The following is a 25427-nucleotide window of genomic DNA, read 5'->3' on the forward strand; positions in this document are numbered from 1 at the left end:
AAGTAAATTCACAAGCTAACTATCTCTGGCTACCACCAGGAGCCAACGATTGCTTGGTTTTGGGTGGGCCTGTGTACTAACTTGTACAGACAGCATAAATTCACTCCAGAATGCTTACAGTAAGTACTGCCATCCATTCCTTAAATTCCAGTTGATTAAACTAGACTTAGTAGCAAGCAGCAAAGCACTAGGGCTGGAGAGATGGCTCAGTGGGTTAGAATACTTGCTGTTCTTATAGAGGACCTGAGTTCTATTCCAAGCACATAGTAGCTTACAACCTTCTGTAACTCCAGTGTCAGAGGAACTTCAACAGACACCAGGCACACATTTGGTGCATATACATACACATGTGCAGGCAAAACACTCATATGCATATAATAAAATAAATCAATCTTTGAAACATTAAATGAAACAAAAAAAGTAAGCAAAGTTCCACACTAAAATTATTAAGTCAATTTTAGGAGTAAAACCATAAATTCAAAATCAAATGTCTATTACTTTGCACATTTCAGGCTCTATGTAAACAGCCTTACAAATGGGCAATGGGTGTGGCCAAGAAGCACCTTACCACTTGATTGAGGGTGTCTTCTAGTTCTGCCTCTTCTGGGTTCTTGGAACTGAAATGGAAAAGGGCAGTGTGTTTACAAACAAGCCAGCAGATAACCACTCTGCCAAACTGTCAGAGCTACATGTGGTTTCAAGTGTTAAGGCTGGCTAGCAAGGGGAGGTCACTTTCCTTTCCTATGGCAATTTGGCAGTCTCACACTGTACCTGATCATGGGAGAGATTATAAAATAGTCATTTACAATATCTAAGATGAGTATCAAGAGAAGTTAAGTACAATATTATAAAGTTTTCCTTTAAGATACCCATTTAAATATAAGTAAATGAGTTTCATTCTTACAACTGCTTTCTACACAGGCTGTATTACTTTAAAAAAAAAAAAGAAAAGCACATAGTTTCTGTTTAATAGACTAAGAATTAAAGGTAATGAAAATGTTTGAGCCATGGATGAATTGTGCTTTCATCTGTGGCCATATCTTTAAAATAATTGATTAGTTTATTCTATGGATATAATTAAGAAAAGGTGTACTAAGGGTAAATTGGCTTTTAAAAAAGTTTTGTAGAAGGATCCTGTGTGAAATGTACTGGTTTGTCTCAACCATAGACAAAGAACTCTAGACAACTAAGGAATGCATAGAGCAGGAGAAACAGTCTTGCTCAAGAACAGAACACCAGCTGGTTATCTAATACCAAATAATCAGCCCTGAAATCATATACACACTCATAACATTATACAGACTGAGCAGGTTATATCTATGTTTTTAGGAACACACGCACACACACAGACGTCACCACCACCACTAACAACAATTAAAAAAAAAGCCATGGATTTGAAGTTGGATGGGTAAAGGTGTAAAATGGGAAGGGGCTTAGAGGGAGGAAAGGTAATTGTATTATAATCTCAAAAAAAATGAAACAACAGCAAAAAAAACCCAACTCAAAAAAAAAAAAAAAAAAGAGCTGGTCAAACAATCTCTAAAACAATGTTGTGATCTATTGCTGTGTTGAGCCATCCCACGCTACCGCCCAACTCTTGGAAACCTTCCTGCCTCAGGCTGAGTGCTGGGATTACAGGTACGCCCCATCGTATCCACTATGAAAAAGTGTTTCCTAAGAAGACCCGGCCCTGTCCTGCCTCTGCTCATCAACACATACTTGCTAAAGCAGTACTCTGGAATGTCTCCACCATCCAGTTTCAATAGCCATAACTAATTAACTGTAGACATTATGGGCACACAATTGTTTGTTCTGTCACACAAACTGAAGGCCTCATGGAGTAACTGTGAATTTAAGTCACTTAATCATCAACAATGGCCTGAGAAGCAGCACCAAGTCCTAAGAGGCACCAAGTGTAAATAAACTCCTTTTTCCAAACCAGCAAGACAGCTCAGAGAAAGGCGCTTGTCACCAAGACTGATGACCTGAGTTTGATGCCAGTATTTCACAGGTAGAGGAGGAAACTGATTCCTGCAAGTTGTCCTCTGACCTGCAGAGATGTGTGGTGACACACAGCCCCCAAAATAAATAAAACATAATACAAAATTTAAAGTCCTTTCCCCCTTGGAAAGAATACCTAAGTGCAACTGACTAGAATAAATAATGTATCAAGGCCAGCATGACAATACACAGAAAAATAATAAAGTACTCAAGTTCTCACTGGCGCTGGGAGAATGGCTTTCTTGCAAATCTGAAAGAAACCACTATTTAAAAAGTTATTAATTTTTAAAATTAGATAGCAAGTGACCTTCATTCAATGTTTGCCCACTGTGTACCAAGCAGACATCACAGTGAGCTGTATCAGGTGCTGAGCTACACCACCCAAGCCTGAGGATGCTGCCCAGCCCACATTTTGTACAATTATTCTCCAGTTCACTCATGATGTTGATTTGTTGACTTCAATTGTGTGTGTGTGTACCTGGTTGTCTGTACGAACATCATAGGTACAAGGTGGACTATGGAGGCCAAAAGAGGGCATTACATTTCCTGGAACTAGAATTATTAAGTGTGTGTGAGCTGTGCAATGCAGACACTAAGAATGCATTTAATTCAGGACCTCTGCAGGAGCAGCAAGTGTCCCGAACAGTTGAGCCATCTCTCTGGCCCCGACAGTGAGACTGACTGTCACTGTTCACATTGGCATTTTTGGTTGTTCTCTTAGCCTTAGAGAGCTTTAAAACTACAATATATTGGCACTAGAACCAGTACAATTTAGGGGTCTGTGTCTCCCACACAGCACTTGGTCATGTGGCATGTGGGACACTGAAGCAAACCTTCAACTGTGACGGGGGAGAAGCTGAGAGAACCAAGACACACACAAGCAGTAGGAACATACCACAGAGGAGAAGGCCATGCTTGACCACCCCTCCCTTCTCCATCTCTGAAGACAGGTTACAAGATCAGGAAAAGTGTCAGGTAACATACAAGGTGACTGAAAAATGAACTCGTAACACCAACCAATGACCAGATGAAAATACAGCTTTAAAGTATGCAGACTGTTGGACGTGTGGCATTCTGTAAACCCAGTGTGTGGAGGGTTGTGCACAGGAGGCCTGGGGCAGTTTTGAGGCTAGCCTGTGCTACAAGCAGCTCTGTCAAAAGCAAAGTTTGTAGACCAACACATAAGCCATATCATAGTATTCCGTCTTCTGCTGTTCAGAAAGCCAGTGGGAGAGCAGATGCAGGTTCCAACAAACGGGATGCAACACAAACAAATGTAATGCAAATACTGATTCCTTGTATAACAACTAAGGTTTAAATAGGGGTATTAGGAAAACCACAAAACAAAGTCGGTACCTTTTCTTCAACAAGGAGTCACAGTACCGAGCAAGCAGCTCAGGGGATTTACTGGATGACTGGGCCATTTTGGTAACTGCATTGTTGTTTATGAAGCGACCACAAGCCTGTGTTATACAAAAGACAGTTAGAGAAAAGGTGTCCTGTTCATACACACTGAACAGACAACACAGTGACATGCTTACCTTATCTAGTGCAGCCACGAAGCCAGCATCATTGTTGAATGCTGACATCACCAGGGCATTGTATTTTTTATGAACATCCAGAACCGTCTGCACATACATTTTCGGGTCCTTAAATGGAAGGAAAACCAGAAACAAATAGGAGTTAGCATATTCTGCTGCTGCTGTAAAACATTCTACAAGTTTTAACTATATCTTCAGAGAAGTTAATATAATCAGAAATACTTTTGGTTCCACCACTGAAACACACAGGACATTGTATTTATGTGTAAAAACCAAAGTAATTCTCCAGATTAAGAACTAAATACCTTTAAAAAATCTGGAAGAAATCATGAAAATATTTTCATTTTCAAAATGACAGCAGGTGTAAACACAGGGGGTGGGCAGCAGGGACTCTTCAAAGGAACACAGTGGAAGATTAGTCCCTGGGGAGAACGTGTCCCATGCTAAAGGAGGCAGACCACACTTGTGGAAGACAAAGGAGTTGGACAGATGGGAGGATCACCCAGTAGCAAGTGGCTGATCAGCAGTCACTGTCTGTCAGCAAAGGACCCAGGACATGAGGCAGGTGCCGTTTTTAAATGTCCATTTTAGATGACTGGGCTAAGTTATAGTTCTTACTAAACTAAGTGGCAGCAGAGCCAGGTAAGGACTCAGGTAGATGACTCCTGAGTTGGACATGTTCCCTTCTCCTCAGCTTTCAGATTGGAAAAGGCCCAGCTGATAAACACATGGAAGACAGGCTCTTGACTAGCTCTTCATAACCCAGGAGCTACAGGTGCACAGAAGTGAGGTATTCTGGTACTGCCTTCCAAGTCCTGATGTGCGATTTCACTGTCAATAGTTATCAGATAGTATTTTTTTTAATGTAGCCAGGCTGATCACAAACTTGTGATCCTGTTGCCTTCCCCTGCAGAGATTACAGGTGTACCACTGTGTCCAGACCCCAGGTCCTGATACACTACTTTGCATGATTCAGGAATGAGAAAACAGAATCCCTTGAATACTAATTACTCTGCATTTTTGTTAACATTTACTTTAATTTAATAATGGGTAAAACCAGAACCCTATCATGAAATTATTCTCTATAAGCTGCAGGTGTGTATTGTTTAAAAATACAATAAATATACAATATCATGAAAAAATATATAGTGATGATATAATTTTGTTTGTCATTAAAGCCTATATTACTTTAGTGGATTCAGGTTTTACATTGCTTTCTGATCTCACATTAAATTACTATGCAACGTTCACGTACTCTTCTTTTACAGTTTCCATAGTCACTGGTTTTTACATAGAACTCTAAACTACAGTGAGCATCCAACCACAGGAAAATTAAGTAGCCACTACTGGACCACTTAGAACCCATACAAGGGATAACATCCTTTCAAAGAACAAAATGAGTATCAAACCTGCCAATTTAAAGACTCAAGACTGCTTATAAAACCTGCTACTTTGGGGGCCGCCACTCACAGGATTCATACAAAGTCTATCCTAGAACTTGTAAGAATGACTCCAGCTTAGCAGTGGAGGGGCAGTAAGCTCATTTCTTGAGAAGGTGGGCGATGAGCCTGCACAGTCCCAGTCCCTTCCCCCCACATGCTCGCTCCCACCTTACACTGTGACTCCCGTGTGCTGACTTGAGCCTTTACCTACAGGCACTGGCTGTGTCTTCACTTACAGAATGATTCTTGGACATCAGTAACGACTCTATATTTACTGTTATGTGCTAGGAGAATTATAACCCCTTCTTTAGCTTTTTCTTTTTTAAAAAATTTCCCTCAGATTCAGGATTTGGAAACAATTTTTTTTTTTTTTTTTTTTTTAGTAAATGCTCAGAAGAAATTCCTATATGGAGATGCAAAGCTTTGCAAAGAATAAAGCAGCCTCCGGATTGATTCTAGATACTTCATGTGAGAGAAGACCCAGCAGAGCTTGGCTAAGGTAGTAGAGCTGACAACAGCACATAGAATAAGGTACCAAGATAGCAAGCCCTGGAAAAGCGACTTTACAAATGTTAACATTAGCGCGCATACGCACGACACGCAGGAGATGGGGGAGGGTGCCACAGCACTAGTGTGGAGCTCAGGTGACAACTTTCTGGGGTCAGTGTTTTCCTTCTATTGCGGGCCCCAGGGATCAAACTCAGGTGTCAGGCATAGCCTCCTTCCCATCAAGCCATCGCACCAGCCCTGGTTTTAGTTTTGTTTTGTTTGGGGCAGGGTCCCACAGTCCAGGCTGCTCTCCTATGTACTATATGGCCAAGGACAGCCAAGGGTCTGATCTTCTTGCCTCTGCCTCCTGAGTGGCTGAGGGACAGGTATGTGCACCATGCCTGGCTTTGAAGAAACATCTCAGGCTTAAAACAAAATGAACAATAGTGATCCGTCTGGTTCATACCCCTCACAGTACTCGAGAGGTTTCTTTTTCATATAAGAGACACAACTCCTCTCAGTTTCCAAGGGATCTTATTCAATGCCCATGATTCTAAAAGCTATTATAATATCCATAACTGACACATCTAGACCAAAGTCCCCACCAACCCTGCACAATCTGACCTTCAGAGGCCAAGGGATTCTGTATTCCTAAGCTCCAACTGATTGGTTGCCCCACCCACCACTGTCACTCCATCTTAGTTGTTTCAACAAAGCCTCATGCTATTCTTTCAGCCACTCTTACTAATTTCAATCACTTTCTACATGAAGCAATGTTTTGAATAAAAACTGGTCTTGTCAAGTACATGGCTGTTAATATTAATACCCTTAGCAGCTTTCCTTGTGCCCTTAGAGTGGAGTTGGCATAATTTACATGCTTCCAAGTTCTCCCAGCATCTGCTCAGCCATCTCCACCTTTCTGGCCCCTCCTTAAATCCTCTCTGTCTTACTTCTTAGACTGGGCTTGTTTATGGTCACAGGACGGCTCACACCCATTCATAACTCCAGTTCCAGGGCATCTCAGGCCCCCTTGGAATTATTCTGACCTCCTCTAGCATACAAACATTCAGGCAGAAACACTCCTGAACTAAAACAAGACAAAAATGAAAAAGGAGATTATCAATACTTAAAAAGGTGCTGGAGAGGGCTGGATGTGGTTGTACAAGCTTTAATCCCAGCACTCAGGAGGTAGAAACCAAGGGGTGAATCTGTAAATTCAAGGATATCATGGGCTACATAATGAAATCTTATCTTTAAAAAAGTCAGAATAATTAAAGGATCTTGTGAACTTCCTACTTTCAAAAGCTAAAACAGGTTCTCTGAGAGGGTCAGTAAAATCTTCACTCCCTAGCATTACCAGCAAGTATGCAAGGCATACACCTGCAATTGTTGTGGAAAAACAAAACAAAACAAAACAAAAAACAAAACCCAGCTCAATGCACTCGGTCAGGCCCTACTTACATTTAAAGCAGCTTCTCCACACTTCTCAATTGCCGCAAGGCCCTGATTATGAATATGTGTCTCTAGCAGTTTTTTCAATTCTCCTAGGCCATCCTGAATTCTAGATACAAGATTATACATGCGGCCCAAATCTGAAAGAAAAAAGGAGCCAATTTTATGCATAGAAACCAACTGTGCATACCTATTCTGTTCATTATATGTTTATGTCAAGTGACAATACTGTGAAACCAGAAACCAACTAGATCTGGTGTTTTGTTAAAATCGGGCTACTGGAAGTTTATTTCTCCTTTACCATGAGAATCCACTAATGTAACAACAGAGAAAAAGTACCCAATGCCTTTTAAAATCCCAATGAGATACTATTTATTTGAAAAATAGACTTAAATATAAATACTCATTCAACTATAAGTAATGGAGGGATCCCCAAATATTCACTTCATAAATGTGTTCAATCAATGGTAGTTAAAGATGGAAAATCCTAAATCCCAACAGCAATGTGACTGAGCCACTAACAGTTCCCACTAGCACAGGGGAGCAATTAAGGGAAGAGAAAAACAAAACAAAAACATCTCAGAAAAATTCACCCAGCACTGGTAATACCAACAAAAGTATCACACCATATCACATAACATATCACATAACATATCATATGATACATCACATCACATATCACATCACACAAATCGTATTCACCTTCATTCTTGTCAGCATCCAACAAATTCTGAAACTCTGTGTGGAAAATTTCCAAGTGCTTTTCGATGAGGACCTGCTCACATTTCCGCGCTAGTTCGTCTTGTGTGCTCTCGTGGAGGTAAACCTGCACTCTCCGCTGCTCCTCAAGCAAACGAGCCTCAGCCTGTAGAGAGTTCAATCAAACCATGGTTTGATTCACTTTTAAAGAACTACTACATGCACAATGACAAATTAAATTCATAAATCTGCTCTAGTAAAGCATGATTAAGAAAAGGACTTTAGACTGGAGGGTGGTTGACAACTAACCGTATTACACAGCCTCTGGTATGCTCTACTCTCTGCAACACAGGCTCTAATCTTTCAAGTTCCCAGAACAATATTATAATTAACAATTCAAACTATTTTTCTTTGGGTGAATGGTACTTCACATTTGAGGCAATGACCCACATTCTTATGATCATGAGAGAAACCTACAGGTCCTTTCCAACATAAGGACTCTGAATTAAGAAGCACTACTTTGGTCTGAAAGCTGTCTGAACTGAAAGGTCACACCCATATAATCCTAGAAATGCCCATTCAGAAATAGTCATCAGCAAGGAGGGAGGGAGGGGATGGGAGTGGGGGAGGAAGGTGGTGGGGGAGGGGGAGGGGAGAGAGAGAGACAGGGGGATAAAGATGGCTTCTTTTGCCAATCACTGAATGCACACCTCAAAAGCCCACTCAGCCACTTAGGAGTCTGTACTTCTTGGAATTCTCTCCAAGGAAGAGAGGCTAACAGGCAATATAATACAACAAAAACCCAAGTGAAAGACAGTATATTTTAGAATCTGTCACCAGAAAGTGTGGTACAGAGTCACTGAAAAACTGCTACAATATGAGACCAAGCAAGAAATTTCAATGATAGCTTTGAATTATTCAGGTGATCTGAATAAAAAAGACAAAAGGACACAAATCACCCTGGTCAGGAAAATAAAACTTTTACTCCTGCTCAGATGTCCTTGTGTATTCTCTCAGGGACACTGACTATGGTGTCAGTTTATAGAGCTTCCTGCAGGGGCCAAGTGACATCAAAGAGGAAGCTGACTGGGGACGACTTTGTGGTGGCAGGTAGCTTTCCTGTCACTCATCTCGTGTACAGACCATGGAACACCAAGATCAAATTCAAATGACTAAGTACCCTAACGTTCTTGAAAATGATGGGGATTAACTCCAATAGAAGCAATTCTCAGCAAAAACAAAGGGGTAGAAAAAACAGAACTGAAAGGTTGGTAAGCAAATTAATGAAATAAAGTTATTTTATGTGAAGAAGCATTTTGGCCACATGTATGTAAGTACACTATGTACCCACAAAGGCCAGTAGAGGTTGTTGGATCCCTCAGAACTGTGGTCAGATGGCCATGAGCTACCACGTGGGTGCTGGAAACCAAACCCAGGTCCTCTCCAAGAGCAGTATCTATTCTTTTAACTCTTGATCAATCTCTCCAGCCCAATTTTTTTATGGGGGGGAGGGGGGAGGGGGAGATGGGTTCAAGACAGGGTTTCTCTGTATTGTTTTGGAGCCTGTCTTGGAACTCGCTCTGTAGACCAGGCTGGCCTCCAACTCACAGAGATCCGCCTGCCTCTACCTCCCAAGTGTTGGGATTAAAGGCGTGCACCACCAACACCCGGCCCATATATTTGCTTTTTTTTTTATAGGTCAGATTAATCTCAATCACATGAGATAGATTTTAAAGTGTTAATATGGCTTATAGCTGTTTAGCCATCTAAGCCATCTTTGGATGGACCAGCAATTTTCAAATATTTGTACTAAACAACTGACAACAGAAAACTAAACAGATACCCCACCTAGGGATTGTAACACCTAGCTCAAATAGGCTGTTGAAAGCAGGTATTGATGGGAGACGTTATTCTGTGTATGTTTCTCTTATTGGTTGATGAATAAGACACTGATTGGCGCCAAGCAGGAAGATAGGCAGGGCTAGGAGACCAGAATTCTAGGAAAAGTAGGCAGAGAGGAGTCATTCTGTGAGCCCACGGAAGAGAGGTCAGTAATTAGGAGCTAGCCAATAAGAAGCCCAACCCACGGGCCAACAGTTTCATACTTAATATAGCATCTGTGTGTTCATTTGGGGCCACGTGGCTGCAGAACTGGGCAGGAAATCTATTAACAGGGTATTATCTCAGTATTATTCTATTGAGATGTACTCAACTTGATTGTTTTAATATAAATGTAATTTCTTCTCAAGTTACTGAAGTTGCCAACTTTTACCTAGTGGTTCCCTACCTGCCCAGGCACACGCTGGAGACTGAGGTATCAGTTTGTGAGGCCAGAGCCCTCCATGAGGTTTGCTTTGCCACACTTGTCTACCTATCCTTTCAATACAGACATCTAGTACATATATACAGTTTCCAATCTCCTTACACTATTTTAAAAGTAATGCTTACCAAATCCCTACTGTCACCTACTATTATTATTCCTGTTCACAGCTAAGAAAGTGAGGAACAGAATAGTCAAGGCCATCCTTCAACCTTGAGAACTAGTGGCCCAGTTCAGATACAAGGATACAAGATATAAGATTTCTGCTATATGAGATAAAAGTGTTCATGAAAAAACATTGTTTTTTTTTGTTTTGTTTTTTTTTTTTTTTTTTTTTTTTTTTAAGAGTCTGAATTATGGACTTCCAGAACAAGATGGAAGTCATGCTTGGTATGACTTCTAACTGGATCAGGACCAGACTTTTAATGCTTTTAGAAAGCTTCCTTGAAGCTGGGCACACAAGACATTGTCATTCTTGAAGTTGCCAAACTTTAAAAAATAAATTTCCTTGTTTCGAGTGTGCATGCAGCACTGTCCTAAAACTTGCTTTCCTTGTGCAGCAGATATCACCACAAATCATGAAGAAGTCTACAAATGCCAGGCTGGTACCACAGTGGCATGCAACATGGAGGAAGGGCCTACTTTAAAGACACAGATTCAGCTGGCAAGATGGCCAGGTGGGGTAAGGGCGCTTGTTGCTCATCTTGATGACCTGATACCCATAGGGTGGAGGGAAAGAACCTCTCTACATGTATGCTGCTATGACACGCATACACCTGCATGTGTACACATGTGCATGCAGGTATATACATACAGACGAATATAGACAAAATAAATGCAAAGAAGATTGGAAACAGGTCTTTGCAGTAAGAGACCTGTTTACAAAAGCTACTCTGTCACACTAAAAAATTAAATAATGGGCAATACCACAATTCAAAACAGGTTATATTTCAAATACTCTTAAGGAGCAAGGAGCTGACCAGGTTTCAGTCACATACTAGATACAAAGAACTGCTACCATTCCACATAAACAACTAACTAGTCCCACTTTAGTTGGGTTTTGAGATATCAGAAATGTGTAATTGGGTTTCAATTTCAGCTTAGAAGGCCCACTTACATGTGCAATGTAAGTGTACCGTATGAAAATGCACTTTGAACACCACAAGCTGGGCATGACTTTTTCTGTAAGTCAGAAGCAGGGTGGTTGGTCTTATGTATTCTTTCTTTGAACCACGGAAGCAATGACTGTACAGTCCATTTCCTGCCCAAGAGAGGGCAAAGCAGGTACTAGACTTGGTCTGAACCAGACTCTTGAAAATCTAGTACATTCAGGAGAGAAGTCACTCTACAGTTGATTGGCAAAATCCTGACACATATTTCTTGTTTATTTACACATTGCCGACTGTTGTGTTATAACAGCAAAGTTGAACAGTGGTGGAAGAGATCATACATAGCACGCAAAGCCTTAAGATATTTACTGCCTGGCAGTATATAACAGAAAGCTTAAAGACTCCTGACATTCCTCAGCCCCTTCATCCAGAATACCTGAATTTTCAAGAAAGAGCAAAGAAAATTCCTATTAGAAGTTCATGGAAGCATCATGTAGTAAAATAATGCTTATAGAATACGATACATAGCTCTTCTCCCAAGTCAGAATTTAGATCCTCCTTCCTAATGTAATCTTAAAGACTAAGCTATAAACTCCTAGGAAATATTTAAGAAAAAAGTAGCAAAAACAAACAAATGAAATAGCTAACAAATCTTGGAATATCTGCTCAATACTATCTCACTGACAAAACTGTGGGGCCCACTAGTCGTCACACTCAAGGGGAGATGGTTCAAAACATGAAGAAGGCATGCAGTTATCAAGGCACCTCCTTAGCTATGCAAAAGGAATGAACACTCACTCATGATTATTATCAATTTGTGAAAGTCCCTTACAGAGTGACAGGAGCTGGATCCATGGGACATAGTGTGACATCAGTGCCAAGCCTGACTTGTGAGGAACACTGCATTGCCAAGAACTCACTAGAGAAGCAATGACTATTTAACTTACATCTACTTTACATACTATGTATGTTTAAGCTTACCTTTTTCATATATTCAGTAACTGGGTTCTGCTGCAAGAATTCAGTACTTTCTCTGGTATAAAATCTCTCTGTGTCAGCCAAAAATTGAGATTCAAAGGATTCTTTATACACTGTTAACGTAGGGCCCTTTGCAAATGCGTCATCTTCATTCAGCCCCAATTCCACTAGAAAGAAATATGAACTATATTTACCCTACTTTTTGTAATATTTCACAGATAATACTTTGGTGTAACATTCAGTTTAAGTTACACTTGAAAGATCAATGTATAATGGAGGGTTTTAAGGTTAACTGTTATTCACTAGTATTGAAATATTCTTATTTTAATAAAAGAGAAATAAAACAATAAACTCCAAGATATATAGGAGTAGATCACCTCTACCTGGGCCAGGGATACTTCACAATTATCACAAGTTCAGTCAGAGAAAGTCTACATTTCCAAAAGTGATCTAAATGTTGTACTGTAAATTTTCACAGAAACACAAACCTACCTGAGCTTGAACAACACATCAGTTAATCAGGGTCTCAATCTTAATTTTTTTTTTTAGATTTTATTTATTTATTATGTATATAACATTCTGTTTCCATGTATATCTGCACACTAGAAGAAGGCACCAGATCTCACAATGGATGGTTGTGAGCCACCATATAGTTGCTGGGAATTGAACTCAGGACCTCTGGAAGAGCAGTCAGTGCTCTTAACCTCTGAGCCATCTCTCCAGCCCCTCAATCTTAATTTTTTAAGCTGATAGGTTTCTGGTTATCATTTAAGTCAAAAACAGTCACATTATATATAAATATTTCCTCATGAAAGCAGCAAAGGAAATAGTTCATTTTTTTTCCAATCAAAATTTCCTTAAAGTACAAAGATTAAATAACTTATGATTTATAAAAGTACTGCTTAAAAGTACCTTAAAAATGGAATAATATTTGTGATATTTAAATGTTTTTAAATGAATGCCAGAATTATCATGATTGCCATGTGATATGAAAACCAAATAAAGACAATTATTTACCATAAGATTGTACAACTCCACTAATCAGTCTTGTGTTGATGGTTTCGCCATTTCTTTCCTTTTCAATCAGTTTTAAAACAGCATTTGTTACCTTTAAGAATACAGAAAAAATATTAGGTAGAAATGTTACAGGTCATATCCTTTAAACATTTAAAGCCATGTTTTAGGGGTATGGGTAAGTACATATATGTACATGTGTGTGGAGGTAGACCAGTGGACAATCTCAAGTATGGCTCCCCGGGAATCATCACCTTGTCTTTTTGAGATGGAGTTTCTCACTGCCATGGAGCTCATTCAGAAGGCTAGGGTGGCACTGGCAGGGAGCCCCAGGGATCTGCTTGACTCTACTCTCCAGTGCCAGGATCACTAGTGGGCATCAACACACCTGCTTTCTTCCATGGGTGCTGGGAATCTACCCCAGGCCCTCATGCTTACATGGCAAGCACTTTACCAACAAAGCCAGGTCCCCAGACCAACAAATACTCTTGAGATAGTTCAAAGGCTTGGGAAGACAACATAGAAATGGGAAATTTTTTTAAAAGGAAAAAAACACATCCATAATAGATACCTGTTTATTCAATGGCCTGAATAAACAATCTCTCCATGTCACCAATGCAAGCTGGATGGAAAAGGGGGAAAGATGCATTAAATAACTGTATTTCACTATGGTTCTCCAAAACCAGTCAGACAATAATTTGAATTCTTAGTTTTACCAAAATTCCTAGATTACAACTCAGTATAAAAAAAACAAAAAAACAAAAAACTTGTATTACAATGAAATCAGCAACCTCTCAAGTGAGTCACTTTGTACAGATGTTTACGAGCTCACATTTTGACAGTGAAGTTCAAAAAGAACATTCTGCTTTAAGGTGAGCACTTCTATCAGCTTAAAAGCCATTAGTAGATTCAACCTATCAATGTATTCCCTGAATCCAACAATTTTAGACCAGATACACCTAATAAAGGTAATTCCAGTCACTACCCAAGTTTCCTAACACATCAAGATAAAAAGAATATAAAAATCTTCTAACTTTGTATCTGGATTATGTATTTTAAGTGCAGTTTCTTGTACATAACTTATTAAAATCTTCTATTGTACTTTTGTCTTCACGTGACTATGTGTGAGACATATATTGTTGTGTGAGCATGTCACATGCTCACATTGTGCCTGAGGATGTACATACATGGATGGAGTCATCTGTCTCCACAGCCCCGATATATGCATTTTAACGTGAATGTATAAACACCACGGCCCACTTTTCCATTCCTAGTCTCCTCATAAATATACTAAGATTAATTATTGTTAAAATGGTCTCTAAAAGAAGAAAGTTAGAATTCATACATGATTTTTAAAACTGTTTGTTGGGAGAGGTATTAAAAAGTTAGAAAAGAATTGAAATTTACAACACTTTTAGACATAAACTATCAAGAAATTAAACATAAATGCTATTAGTCTCATCCCCCAAGTTAACTAGAGATAAAATTAAGTTTGTAAAAATGTGTTTTTGAAAATATTACATATAAATTTAACCTATGAAAAGTATTTTCCAACTAGTGTCTCCAATAAAATAAATGCCACAAAAGCAGTATTTATGTTTTCTGTTTGTCTATTTTCCTACCCCATGTAGCATTGGCTATGTATGTAGACCAGGCTGGCCTCCCAGAGATCCACCTGCCTCTGCATAAGCTGGGATTAAAATTGTATACTAACAGGTCCAGTATTATTAGGAATTCTTGACTGTTCTAAAATAGTGATTTTCCTTCACTCTGCTTACCTGGGGAAGTATTTATCTGTTTGTCTATTTATTTATTTAGTGTGTGTATGTAGAAACCAGAGGACAACTTCTGCTGTTGCTCCTCAGGAGCCCTCCACCTTGCTTTTTGAGACCAAGTCTCTTATTGGCTTATACTTGTCAGGAATAATAAAGTGGCCGGCCAATGAGCTCCTCAGCACTGTGATTACAACGTCAATACCATGCTCTTTGTACACAGGGTCTGGGGGATTAGCTCAGTTCCTGTGTTTACAAGACAAATATTTTATCAAATGAGTTAATCACCCCAACTCTGTGGATCTTTTGATCTTCACTATTTTTCAGACAGGGTCTCATTTAGCACAAGCAGGCTGGGAACATGTTATATAGCAGATTTATGATTCTTTTGCCTCTATTTCCCAAGTGATGGGATTACAGGTATGCACAGTACAGCAGACTGAACCCAGGACTTCATACATGCTAGGCAAGCACTCTGCTAACTGAGCTCCCTGCCCCTTCCCCCAACTGTGGCCCACATCTAAAGCCTCTAAGTTTAGAAGGTGGTCGAGGATCTGCACCTCTGTCTTGTTCCAAGGTGACACTGATGACGCAAATTTAGGGTCACACTCTGATAAACCAGAGGGTCTAACACAAAAATAGTTAATTTAGTCCTCTCTCAATACAGAACTAACAACAATAGTTAATTTAGTCCTCTCTCAATACAGAACTCTCAGACAAAAAACAAAAACAAAAAACAAAACAACTATGAGGGCCCAGTTAGGAGCTTAATCCTCAGATGAGGCACCTGATTTGCTAGCAACTGCCAGCATCTAGGATTCTAAAACTCAAGCAGTTCCAGGCAAACTATAACTGGCCAATTAATTGAAGACACTTTAAAAGTAAACTCAGAACTGTTTAAACTCTTTATTTTACAGCTCCAATTTCCCACCTCTCTACTTTCTTGCCACAGCATATTTAAATATTATTTATCTTAAAAAACATCTTACTGAATAGATTTCATATATTCCTTTTCGGCCTTCATCACATTCTCGGCGAACCCAATGTCTATTGAGGTAGGCACAGATTCCATTCAGCACTTTGCTGGAGAATCGGTAGTCTTCCCACTGCTGAGTGTAGAACTTCAGTACACTCTCATCCATTAAATCTTCTCCATCCTAAATACAAGCACACTAAGGCTTTAATATGACTTGGTTTGTCACAGAATCAAGACAAAACTTATTGAAAAAGGTACTGCATAAAATAATATGGTTTGTAAATAGGTACTTTTAATTGTTGTGTATGAAAACATGCTAATATAAATTCTCACAAGAACACTAAAAAGTTCTTTCATTATCAAATTAAGTTGGCTGAATATACACACACAGTCAGAGTGCATGCTAAGCTTCCAGAATGGAAGTAGAATCTTTCTTTCATGCTTTTTCTTTAGTAGTAGACCTAGGGTCCCTCTAGCTCTCGGCAACTGCTCTATTTTTAATTCAAGCCAGGCTCTTGATAAGCTGCCCAGGTTGCTCTTGAACGAAAGTGTGCAGCCCAAGTACAACTAGAACCTGTGATCCTCCTGAATTGCTGGGACTGTGGGTGTGTCCACCACAACCAGTGGTAATTTCTTTACCCTGTCTCCCTTGGTTCTCACGTTTTCCAAGGCTGGCTCTGAACTTTTTTTTTTTTGGTTCCTCTGTCTTCATCCTGTGAAATCTAGGATCACAGGCAAGTGCTAGGATTACAGACGTGAACCTACCTGCTTTGTTTAGTTTTTAAGCAACTTCTTATTAAGGAATCTACTCCAAAGCATCTCTGTTTGACACCTTTCCAGTTTAAAACAAAACAAAATAACAGTAACAATAACAAATCAACCTATTAACAAATATAATGGAAGCTAACATACTCATTTAAAAAAATATGGACTATTTCACAAATTTGTAAACTTACAAAAATATTCACCTTAATTGTGGTTATGTGTTATATTATTTTTAACAAAAAACATAACGATAGCAATCCAATATTTCTTCTCTAACAAAACCTCAGGAAGAAAATAGGAAGTTATCAAAATGATTTTTACTTTAAATTTATCAATTTTTATTTGGACAAAATTAATTTGAAAAGTTAGGTATTAATGACATCTCCAAAGCCCTACCCTTCGAAAACACTACACTACCAGTTACAGGTGCTGTGCTGAGTGTGCCAAGGAGATATAGTAAAGGCCAACTGATGTCTTCATCGGTTTCCACGGTGTCTTCACGTGGAAAGCCACAGCCCAGTAGAATTGAAGTTCTACAAGTAACAACATTCAAGTGACCCAACCATCTATGTGAATACCTGGCCATATCAAAGATACAACCAAAGGTTTTGTTTATTTAAATGAAATGATTTTTAGAATGCAAAGCTGACCTATTCTAGATGAAAATGCAAATATGTTGCTGATGAAATAGCTACTTAAAACAGAACACATTTTGCTTACAAGGCTTTATTTGCAAAATGATGTGAATACAAAGGACAGGGTTGTAGCAGGATGCTCCCTGTCTAAGAGCATCCAAGTGGAACATTCGTTATAACTTGTCCGCTAACTCTAGTCTGGTAGAATATGCTCCCACACCAGATGGTGGCGCACGCCTTTAGTCCCAGCACTTGGGAAGCAGAGGCAGAGGCATCTCTGTGAGTTCGAGGGCAGCCTGGTCTACAAAGTGAGTTCCAAGAGAGGCTTCAAAGCTACACAGAAAAACCCTGTCTTGAAAAGCCAAACTGAGAGAGGAGAGAGAATGTTTCCACTCAGCTTCTAAAATACTTAAGAAAAAAAAATCGCAGCATGTAGAATATCCCATATATCATCTATATAAATTAAAAAACTAAACTGTACACAGAAGAGATTCAGAACCTTTCAGGTAGAGAGTAGAAACACTTTCATTAATTGAAGACATCATGTACAACACTAGATGAGGGCTCTACTTGCCCACCCAATGGCGAGTGTAAAGCATCCCAATTCCTTCGCTATACAACAGACTACTAAAGACCAAAGGCAGAAGGCCAAGGGAAAAGATTCATCACTGCCCAAGCAATGGTTTGAGCGAATGAGCTTTTAAATCACAGAATGTGGGTAGTTGTAGATAGCCAACCCAATCTAGACATAGCATCAGTCTAAAGCAGTGAATGTTGACAGATGACAGGCATGGCAAAAATCATTGCAGGCTAAGGAAAAACAAAGCGTTTTTATATACTTAGTATAGCAGTGAGACGCTTACCTTGAGAAGATTTGTCAAGTAATTCTTCAAAAACTCTTTTAGTCGCTTGTATAACTCCAAGCCGACAAACTGAGCTCCCCCAGGAGTCTGTCCCTTTTTTGACTTGGAAGGAGGGATTCCAGTTCCCCGAGCTTGGTTGGACTGATGCACACTAGTACAGTAATTATAAACATGACTTGGAGAAAGTTAAGGAGATTAACACATACCACAGATACTAACAGTGACTAATGTGAACTTATTTCCTTCAGTTTACATATATTCCGAAAATATATTGATCTGCTAAAAACTAGAATAGAAAAAGACGCCATTCACACTACTGATAAAGTTAAAAGCCAGAAAGTCCATTCAGAAGGATGTCCACAGGCCTGGAAAGCATATAGAACATTCTTGAAATACTGCCAAGAAAAACCCCAGACCTCTAAAATTGCTTAACATGACTATTTTGTGGAAACTGTCCTGAAAACTCCAACAGGTTGGAAAGGGTACAAATAACATGAGAAAAATAATAATTATTTAGTTTAAGAAAAACAGAAGCCAATACTAATCAAAGACAATGATGCTTGCTATGAGTAGCACCCAGAAGCACACATCATAAACTACTGTGTATAAATGACCCAAACTTTAATATCATTCTGAGAATGGAAGCAAAGTGCATGCAGACATCTTCACACAACAGTCACAGATGTCTAACCCTGACAACAGCAGGAGGTGCACACAGCACCGTCAAAACAGGCATGGAAACTACAGAGACAGAGGCAGAAGAAAGGCTGAACCAGCCGTCTCTAGATATAAGCATGACAGGCAGAGAACTAGTTGCCTTTGTGACAACGACTACTGTCAGATACGGAAAATTTTAGACAGGATATAGTTACCAAACATACTATTCTGCTATATTTAAGAATTTACTGTATAAAGAACTTTAAAAATCAGTGGGTAGAAGATTATTTAATAAATGACATTAAGTTCCATGCCAGACTGCACTGCATAGTAGGATAAATATAGAAAACAATATAAGGGGCTGGAGAGATGGCCATGCAAGCCTGAGTCCCATTCCAGCACCCACATAAAAAGGCCAGCAGTGGGGTGCTGTGCTGGGGTAGACAGATCATCCCTGGGGCTTGCTAGACAGCCACCCTAGACAAATAATGGAGTTTGACACAGGTTTAGTTTAAAAAACTAAGGTAGATTATGACCCAGGGAGACAAATGGCATCAACCTTTGGCCTCCAAACACACATGTATGTGTGCCTATGAGTGTATGTGCACTTATGAAGGCACATGCATGTATATATACACACACAGAGATATCATATATAGAGAGATTCACATATATATAAAACATAAAAATATATCTATTTAATAAAATAAGTTAAACCTCAGAAAACAAACCTAACCGAGGGACTAGAAATATGGCTCAGTGGTTAAGAGCACTTCTTGCTGTTCTAGAGGACCCAAGTGTAGTTCTAGAACACTAGTCAGGAGGTTCACAACTGCCTCCTATAATTCCAGTTCCAGGGAATTCTGAACTCCATAAGTACCTGCCATGTGGCATACACTCACACAATCATAAATAGAAATTTAAAATGATTAAAAATAAAACAAACCTGTGGGCCAGAGAGATGGCTCAGTCACTACCTGATTAAGAGCACGGGCAGCTCTTCCAGAAGACCCAGGTTTGGTTCTTAGCGCCCACATGGCGACTCGCAGCCACCTGTTAAGTGCAATTCCAGGGTACCAGACACGCTCTCTGGCCTGAATGGGCTCCTGCATGCACATATTACACATACACTCACTCACTCGGAAAATACTGGAAACCATAATCTGAAAAGGACCATAAGTAGAATATATAAAGAACTCTTAAAACACAGTAACAGAAGACAAATGATTCAATTCAACATAAGCAAAAAAGATTCAGATATATTAATGGCCAATAAACACATGAAAAGATCCTTAATACCATTAACCTCCGGGTGAATGCAAATCAAACCACAATGAGCTACTACTTCATGTTCACTAATATGTCTAAAATTAGTAACAAAACAAGGATTGGCCAGAATGAGAAGAAGAAACAGGAACTGACAAATATTGTTAGTGGGTAAGCAAAACGATGCAGCCACTTTATAAAAGTCAGTTTTGCAACTGTATCAACACAGACACACACAGAGCTGCAATTTTCATAATAGCCAAAAAACAAACAAACAATGCCCACCAACCCACTGAAAGACAAAATGGAATGCTAATCCAAGGCATAAAATGCAAGATATCTAAAAATACACGAAGCAGAACATAGCTAGACACAAGTCATTTTTAAATCAAAAATAAAAGTACAACGTGACAAAAAAATGAAATACAATAAGGAAGTAGCATAATATTTAGAAATAAAAAGATCTAAAAGGCAAAATAAATGCTTTACATTGCAGGCAATGGGTTGATTGTATAATACTAAGTCAGCCACAGACCATAACAAATCCACACAATGGTGGATTTTTTTTTAAACACTGGTTTCTTTAAACACTGGTTTCTTGTCCAAGGACCCCTCAAAGTTTCTTTGGCACCGAAGCTGACCAGAACCTAAAGCAGTGATCTCGGCTTTTCCCTGAGGTCTGCTGGGGTTTCCTACTAAGCAGTGGACGGGAAATGCTGTGAGACGGTGTGGTTAAGTCACAGAGTTGAGTTCAGGCCCCAAAAATGACCCTACAACTCTCCCAATATCAGAGTAATGACTCATTTTCTATAGGTTCTTTGGGCTTAGTAGGAACTATAGTCTGTAACAGGATCCTGTTGGTGGCCTCTTGCAACAGGTCCTCCCCAAGGGCACCTACTTTATGCCAGGCCTGGTGAAGGATGGCCATAGGATAAAGCACCTCCTCAGAGTTCATCTCCAACTACCCACACATCACCATTACCTGAGGGAGGGGGGGTGCAGTGTCTTCCCCACACGCAGCAGTGCTGAAGTGCCTGGGCTAACTCAAACGGCTGCTACCCACTCCTCATGTGCACACACCAGGCAATCAGCTCTTTACTTCTAATTATTACAAAATTCAAATCATTTATATTTTCCAAGGGAAAATCCAAAAGCAGCAACAAAACTAAACAGAGCTACTTTCCATCCACTTCCTCCCCAACTACAACTTAAAAAGTGGAAACCTGAACTATTTCTACTGACATCTACTTGTACTGGATGTTGCATTAAACACACTTCCTGTTGGGCTAGCAATGAAGCTCAGGAGCAGTAAGCAGAAGCTTACCTACACTCATAAGACGCTGGGTTCAATTCCTAGCACCACAAACCAAATCAGCTTCCTACCTTCATCATTCCCAGTAGAATATCATTGATATAGTCAGGCTGACAAGTCATAAAAGAGCTCTCTTTGGTTTGTAATTACATTCATTTCCTAACAAGTAATACATGGCATATTTCAAAAGCAATGGTTACTTTCAACTGAGTGTGATGAAGTACAGAATTTTTCTTATAATTTTTTAAGGATTCATTTATTTTTATGAGTGTATGTCGGTGTACTAAGTCTATACCCAGTGCTTACAAAGACAGAAGAAGGTCCCTAGAAGTAGAGCTCTAGGTGGTTTACAACCACCATGTGGCACTGGGAACCAAACCCAGGTTCTCAGAAGATTAGTCAGTGCTCTTAACCATTGTGTCATCATTTCGAAAACCCATTTTATCATGTTTAATCTGAATATATACACTATGCATCAGGTTTGGAAGGAAAGGAACATACCATATCTACACTAATAAAAAAAAAAATCATGAATTGACAACTTATGTGGCAGTAATTTCTGTAGGAGTATATCTATATCAAGAGTTACATAAGAAAAATAAAAACCCATTTTTAAATGTATGTTTATTCTGAAAACATCTAAAGAGGAGGACTGTTTAAAAACCACGTTCAACACTAATATACAAGCAATGCCTCTTTCCACATAGTACAACATGTGTATCACCCGTTTCAAAGGTAGAGTTCGTAAAAAGTAGCCTATGACATGAGTAGCATGTCAATGAATGATCTTCAGGGCTTCTTTTCAGTGGTGCTGGGAACTGAAACCAGAACTTTGGGTAGCTGGGCACAGGCTCTCCTACTAAGGTGCACATCCTTACCCATGGATTACCCATCCGATGTCTAAATACAGCAGGTAAGACTGGAGCTATCTTATTATCAAAATAGGAAGAACTTTGAGTACTTAATTTAAATACAACTATTTCTTTAAGGCAGGGTTAAAAGTTAAAAAGTAAATAAATTGACGACCCATCTTGTATTTTTGTCTCCTGAGAAAAGGGTTTCTAAATTTCTCTTCAGAAAGCTCACAGCAATACTCCCACCTGCACTGTGGGAGCTTAGCTCACCTCTCCACCTCTCTCCCTAACCTAATACCGGATAGGAAAAGTTCTGTATTACTATTTTCCACCTGACTATATTTTCTAAAAATCTCACTTTAATCCCTTACTTTTTTAGAAGTCACAAGGTTGTGTATTTTCCCATATAGTTCCTAGCTACATTTCTTTATATGAACTAGTTCCTCCCTTCAGAGCCTTAATTTACGTTTGCAGCACTGGAAGTGAACCCAAGACCGCTCAGCTGGGCAAGTACCACAACATTCACTGAGCTACATATCCTCAACTCCTTTTCTTTGTTGCACTTAGTTGCCAAGGCTGGATTTGAACCTGTTTCTGTGGTCCAAGCAGGGCTTAAACCTGTAAGAGCCTGCCTCAGCTTCCTGAGCAACTAGAATCAGATGTCTGTGGTGTAGACTTGGCTGAGCCATATTCTAAAATCTGACCAAGTAAAACAGTAGATTACATTTGCTAAATTTCTAAAATTGTTCCTATGTTTAGGTTCATCTGATGTAAGCCATGCTAATAGGTGAGCAAAGAAAGACTCCTATACCAAAAAGACTGCAGATCAACAACCATGTATTTTGAAAAAAATCAATTTGTTCTGTTTGATTTGCTTTTCTGAAATTAGTTTCTACAAAGGAAAACAGAAATCTGCAGTAGGCAGGCAGAAATAGGAAGCGTCACTTGCAATCCTCCTTCCCACTCTAAGTGCCTACAGAAGAGAATGCAGGGAAAACTGCAGATATGCGTAGCAATAGCAGCCAGCTGTAAGGAGACAATGGCCAGCTTCTGCCTGCAGCGTACGGGGTGAGTGCGTGCGGCAGGCACAAGAGCTAAATTCAATGGCTGAGTAAGTACCCCAGCCCAAGTGGTGCAAGCTCTAGGCGTCACAAGTCAGGTCCATGTACTATGTTAAGACTTGCTGGGGTAAACAGTCAAGACTGAATAAGGATGAGGCCCACACAGGATTGCTGGGGGAAAGATGACTTTAGGAAAACTGGCTGAGAAAACTATTCAGTTCACAAGACTACTGAGAGAAAATAGGAAGGGTGGAGTTTTGAGAATTTATTCAGCAGGGAAAGGAAAGACATCAGCACGGTGCCACCTCAATAGACGGAGCCTGGTAAGCTTATCATGAGGCTTTCTCCCTCGACTGCTGGATGGAGAACGCAAAGTGGAAATAGCCAGATCCTGGGCAAAAGCTTTGATTGATTGCTCTACCTAATGAAAAAAACTGTGTAGACATAATCTTTCTTATACTTTTTTTGCCATGCTTGGGATCAACCTCAGAGGCTTGTGCACCCGGAGAGGCAAGTACTCTACCATCAAGCCCACTTCCTGCTTCATGACCACTGTGAGGGCCACTCTGAAACCTGAGAGCTACTGCACTGGTAGAAACAGCTGGATAGTTGAGATATTCTTTTGATTCCTCTATTTTAATTACCTTTTGTACATTTAATACTATATTTTAATTACCCTTTGGACATGTAATATGTAATATTAAGCAGACAATGAAATGTTGCTAAGGCTCTTATGGAGAAAGGCCCAATTTATGAGTGAGGAATTTTTCTCCTCTGTGTCAAAGACCTGTCTTAAAATTTGGATCTGTTATTCAAGCTTTGTTTCTTGGTTGTTCCACCGGATTCTAGCACTGGAATTTTTTCTGTGTGGACAGTGAACACACAGTAGCTGTTCTCACTGAGCATCGGCTCTGTCTGAGAATGTGCTTCAGCACCTCCATCCAACACTTGCACTGCCTGATGATGGTCTCTGCTGGAAAATAAACTTCCAACACTTTGATTTTTTTTTAACATTAGAATTTTTTAAAAACTAAAAATTTCCTGAGCCTAGCATAGGGCAAGATATATAGTAACCCTAAGAAGTGAATAAGAAATTTCATTACTTAATTCAAGTTCAAAAGGAAAGAAATCTATTATTTACTCACCTACCTAATACTTCATATTTCTTTAAGCATTGAAAGTTTCTGCTTACTTACAGCCCTACAAAAGCAAAAATAATCTACCAGAAAAAGAAACAACCTAATTTAGTGAAAAATTATATACTAAGAAATATTGGGCTGCTGAAGTTTACACAAAAGCCTGTCAACTTGAGTTTGACTTTAGAACCCACATAAAGGTAGATGGAGAAGTACCTACTACAAGTTTTCTTCTGACCTCCAGATGCACACATGGAAAGTATCCCTTCCCCATACCATGTATGCACACTCACACAAATTTAAAATTTAAAATTTTTCTCAGGGCCAGGCACCTATAATCCTAGCACTTGGTAGATTGAGGTGAGGCAGGAGAATCAAGTTTAAGGCTAGTCCAGGCTGTAAAACTGAGTCTATCTCAAAAAGGAAAATATTAATATATTATTAACAATAACATGAATTATATATCAATAATAATAATGATTTCTGTCAGGGCCAGTTGACCTATTGAATAGTACCTGAATAGGGGAGTGAGGATTAAGAAAGAGACAAAAGACAGAAGACAGAGACAGGCGGGCTCTCAGTGAATACTGCACCAGCCCCCAATTTACTTTTCATAGTCCTTTTATAACCACCCAAAAAGTGGGGGCAAAACACTTCCTTCCTTACCATGGTTCAAAGAGCAAACAAGCATAATCACATCCTTAATTCTCAAAACATCTAGTAACCACGCCTTTGGCCAAACATCCTGTTATTTGGCCTTGAAGAGCAAGAACAAGTTTGAACTCTCTGACCTTAAGTCAAGATGGAATGGAGTCACTGTGGCCTCCCCCAAGTTTCCATTGTGGATATATATTCACACATACATACAAACATACATACATACATACATACATACATACATACATACACACACACACACACACACACACACACACACACACACACACACACACACACGGATTAGCAATGAAGTTTCCTTGGTCTGCAAAGTAATGCTGGTCTGCTTTACCACTGAAACCAGCCTTTTAGTCTATTACAAGCAAGTTAGCCACAAGTCAGACCTAGCAAGCCAAATCCTGTGAGAC

The 25427-nt window shown here is 39.5% G+C and overlaps 1 protein-coding gene across 3 annotated transcripts in view; it reads right to left on the reverse strand.

Moving 5' to 3' along the window:
* Positions 1–25427, reverse strand: part of Cul1 (cullin 1) — a 65485-nt gene that overhangs the window by 9682 nt on the left and 30376 nt on the right. For all 3 annotated transcript variants that reach the window (XM_027389800.2, XM_027389799.2, XM_027389801.2), the window contains exons 3-12: positions 18057–18231; positions 15807–15974; positions 13617–13667; positions 13049–13139; positions 12035–12198; positions 7628–7790; positions 6935–7065; positions 3543–3650; positions 3358–3464; positions 569–617 (exon numbers count right to left, since the gene is read on the reverse strand). In XM_027389800.2, the coding sequence (XP_027245601.1) occupies positions 569–617; positions 3358–3464; positions 3543–3650; positions 6935–7065; positions 7628–7790; positions 12035–12198; positions 13049–13139; positions 13617–13667; positions 15807–15974; positions 18057–18231 (1207 nt within the window). The remainder of the gene's footprint in view (positions 1–568; positions 618–3357; positions 3465–3542; positions 3651–6934; positions 7066–7627; positions 7791–12034; positions 12199–13048; positions 13140–13616; positions 13668–15806; positions 15975–18056; positions 18232–25427) is intronic.

Source organism: Cricetulus griseus, assembly GCF_003668045.3.
Source record: "Cricetulus griseus strain 17A/GY chromosome 1 unlocalized genomic scaffold, alternate assembly CriGri-PICRH-1.0 chr1_0, whole genome shotgun sequence".
NCBI lineage: Eukaryota > Metazoa > Chordata > Mammalia > Rodentia > Cricetidae > Cricetulus > Cricetulus griseus.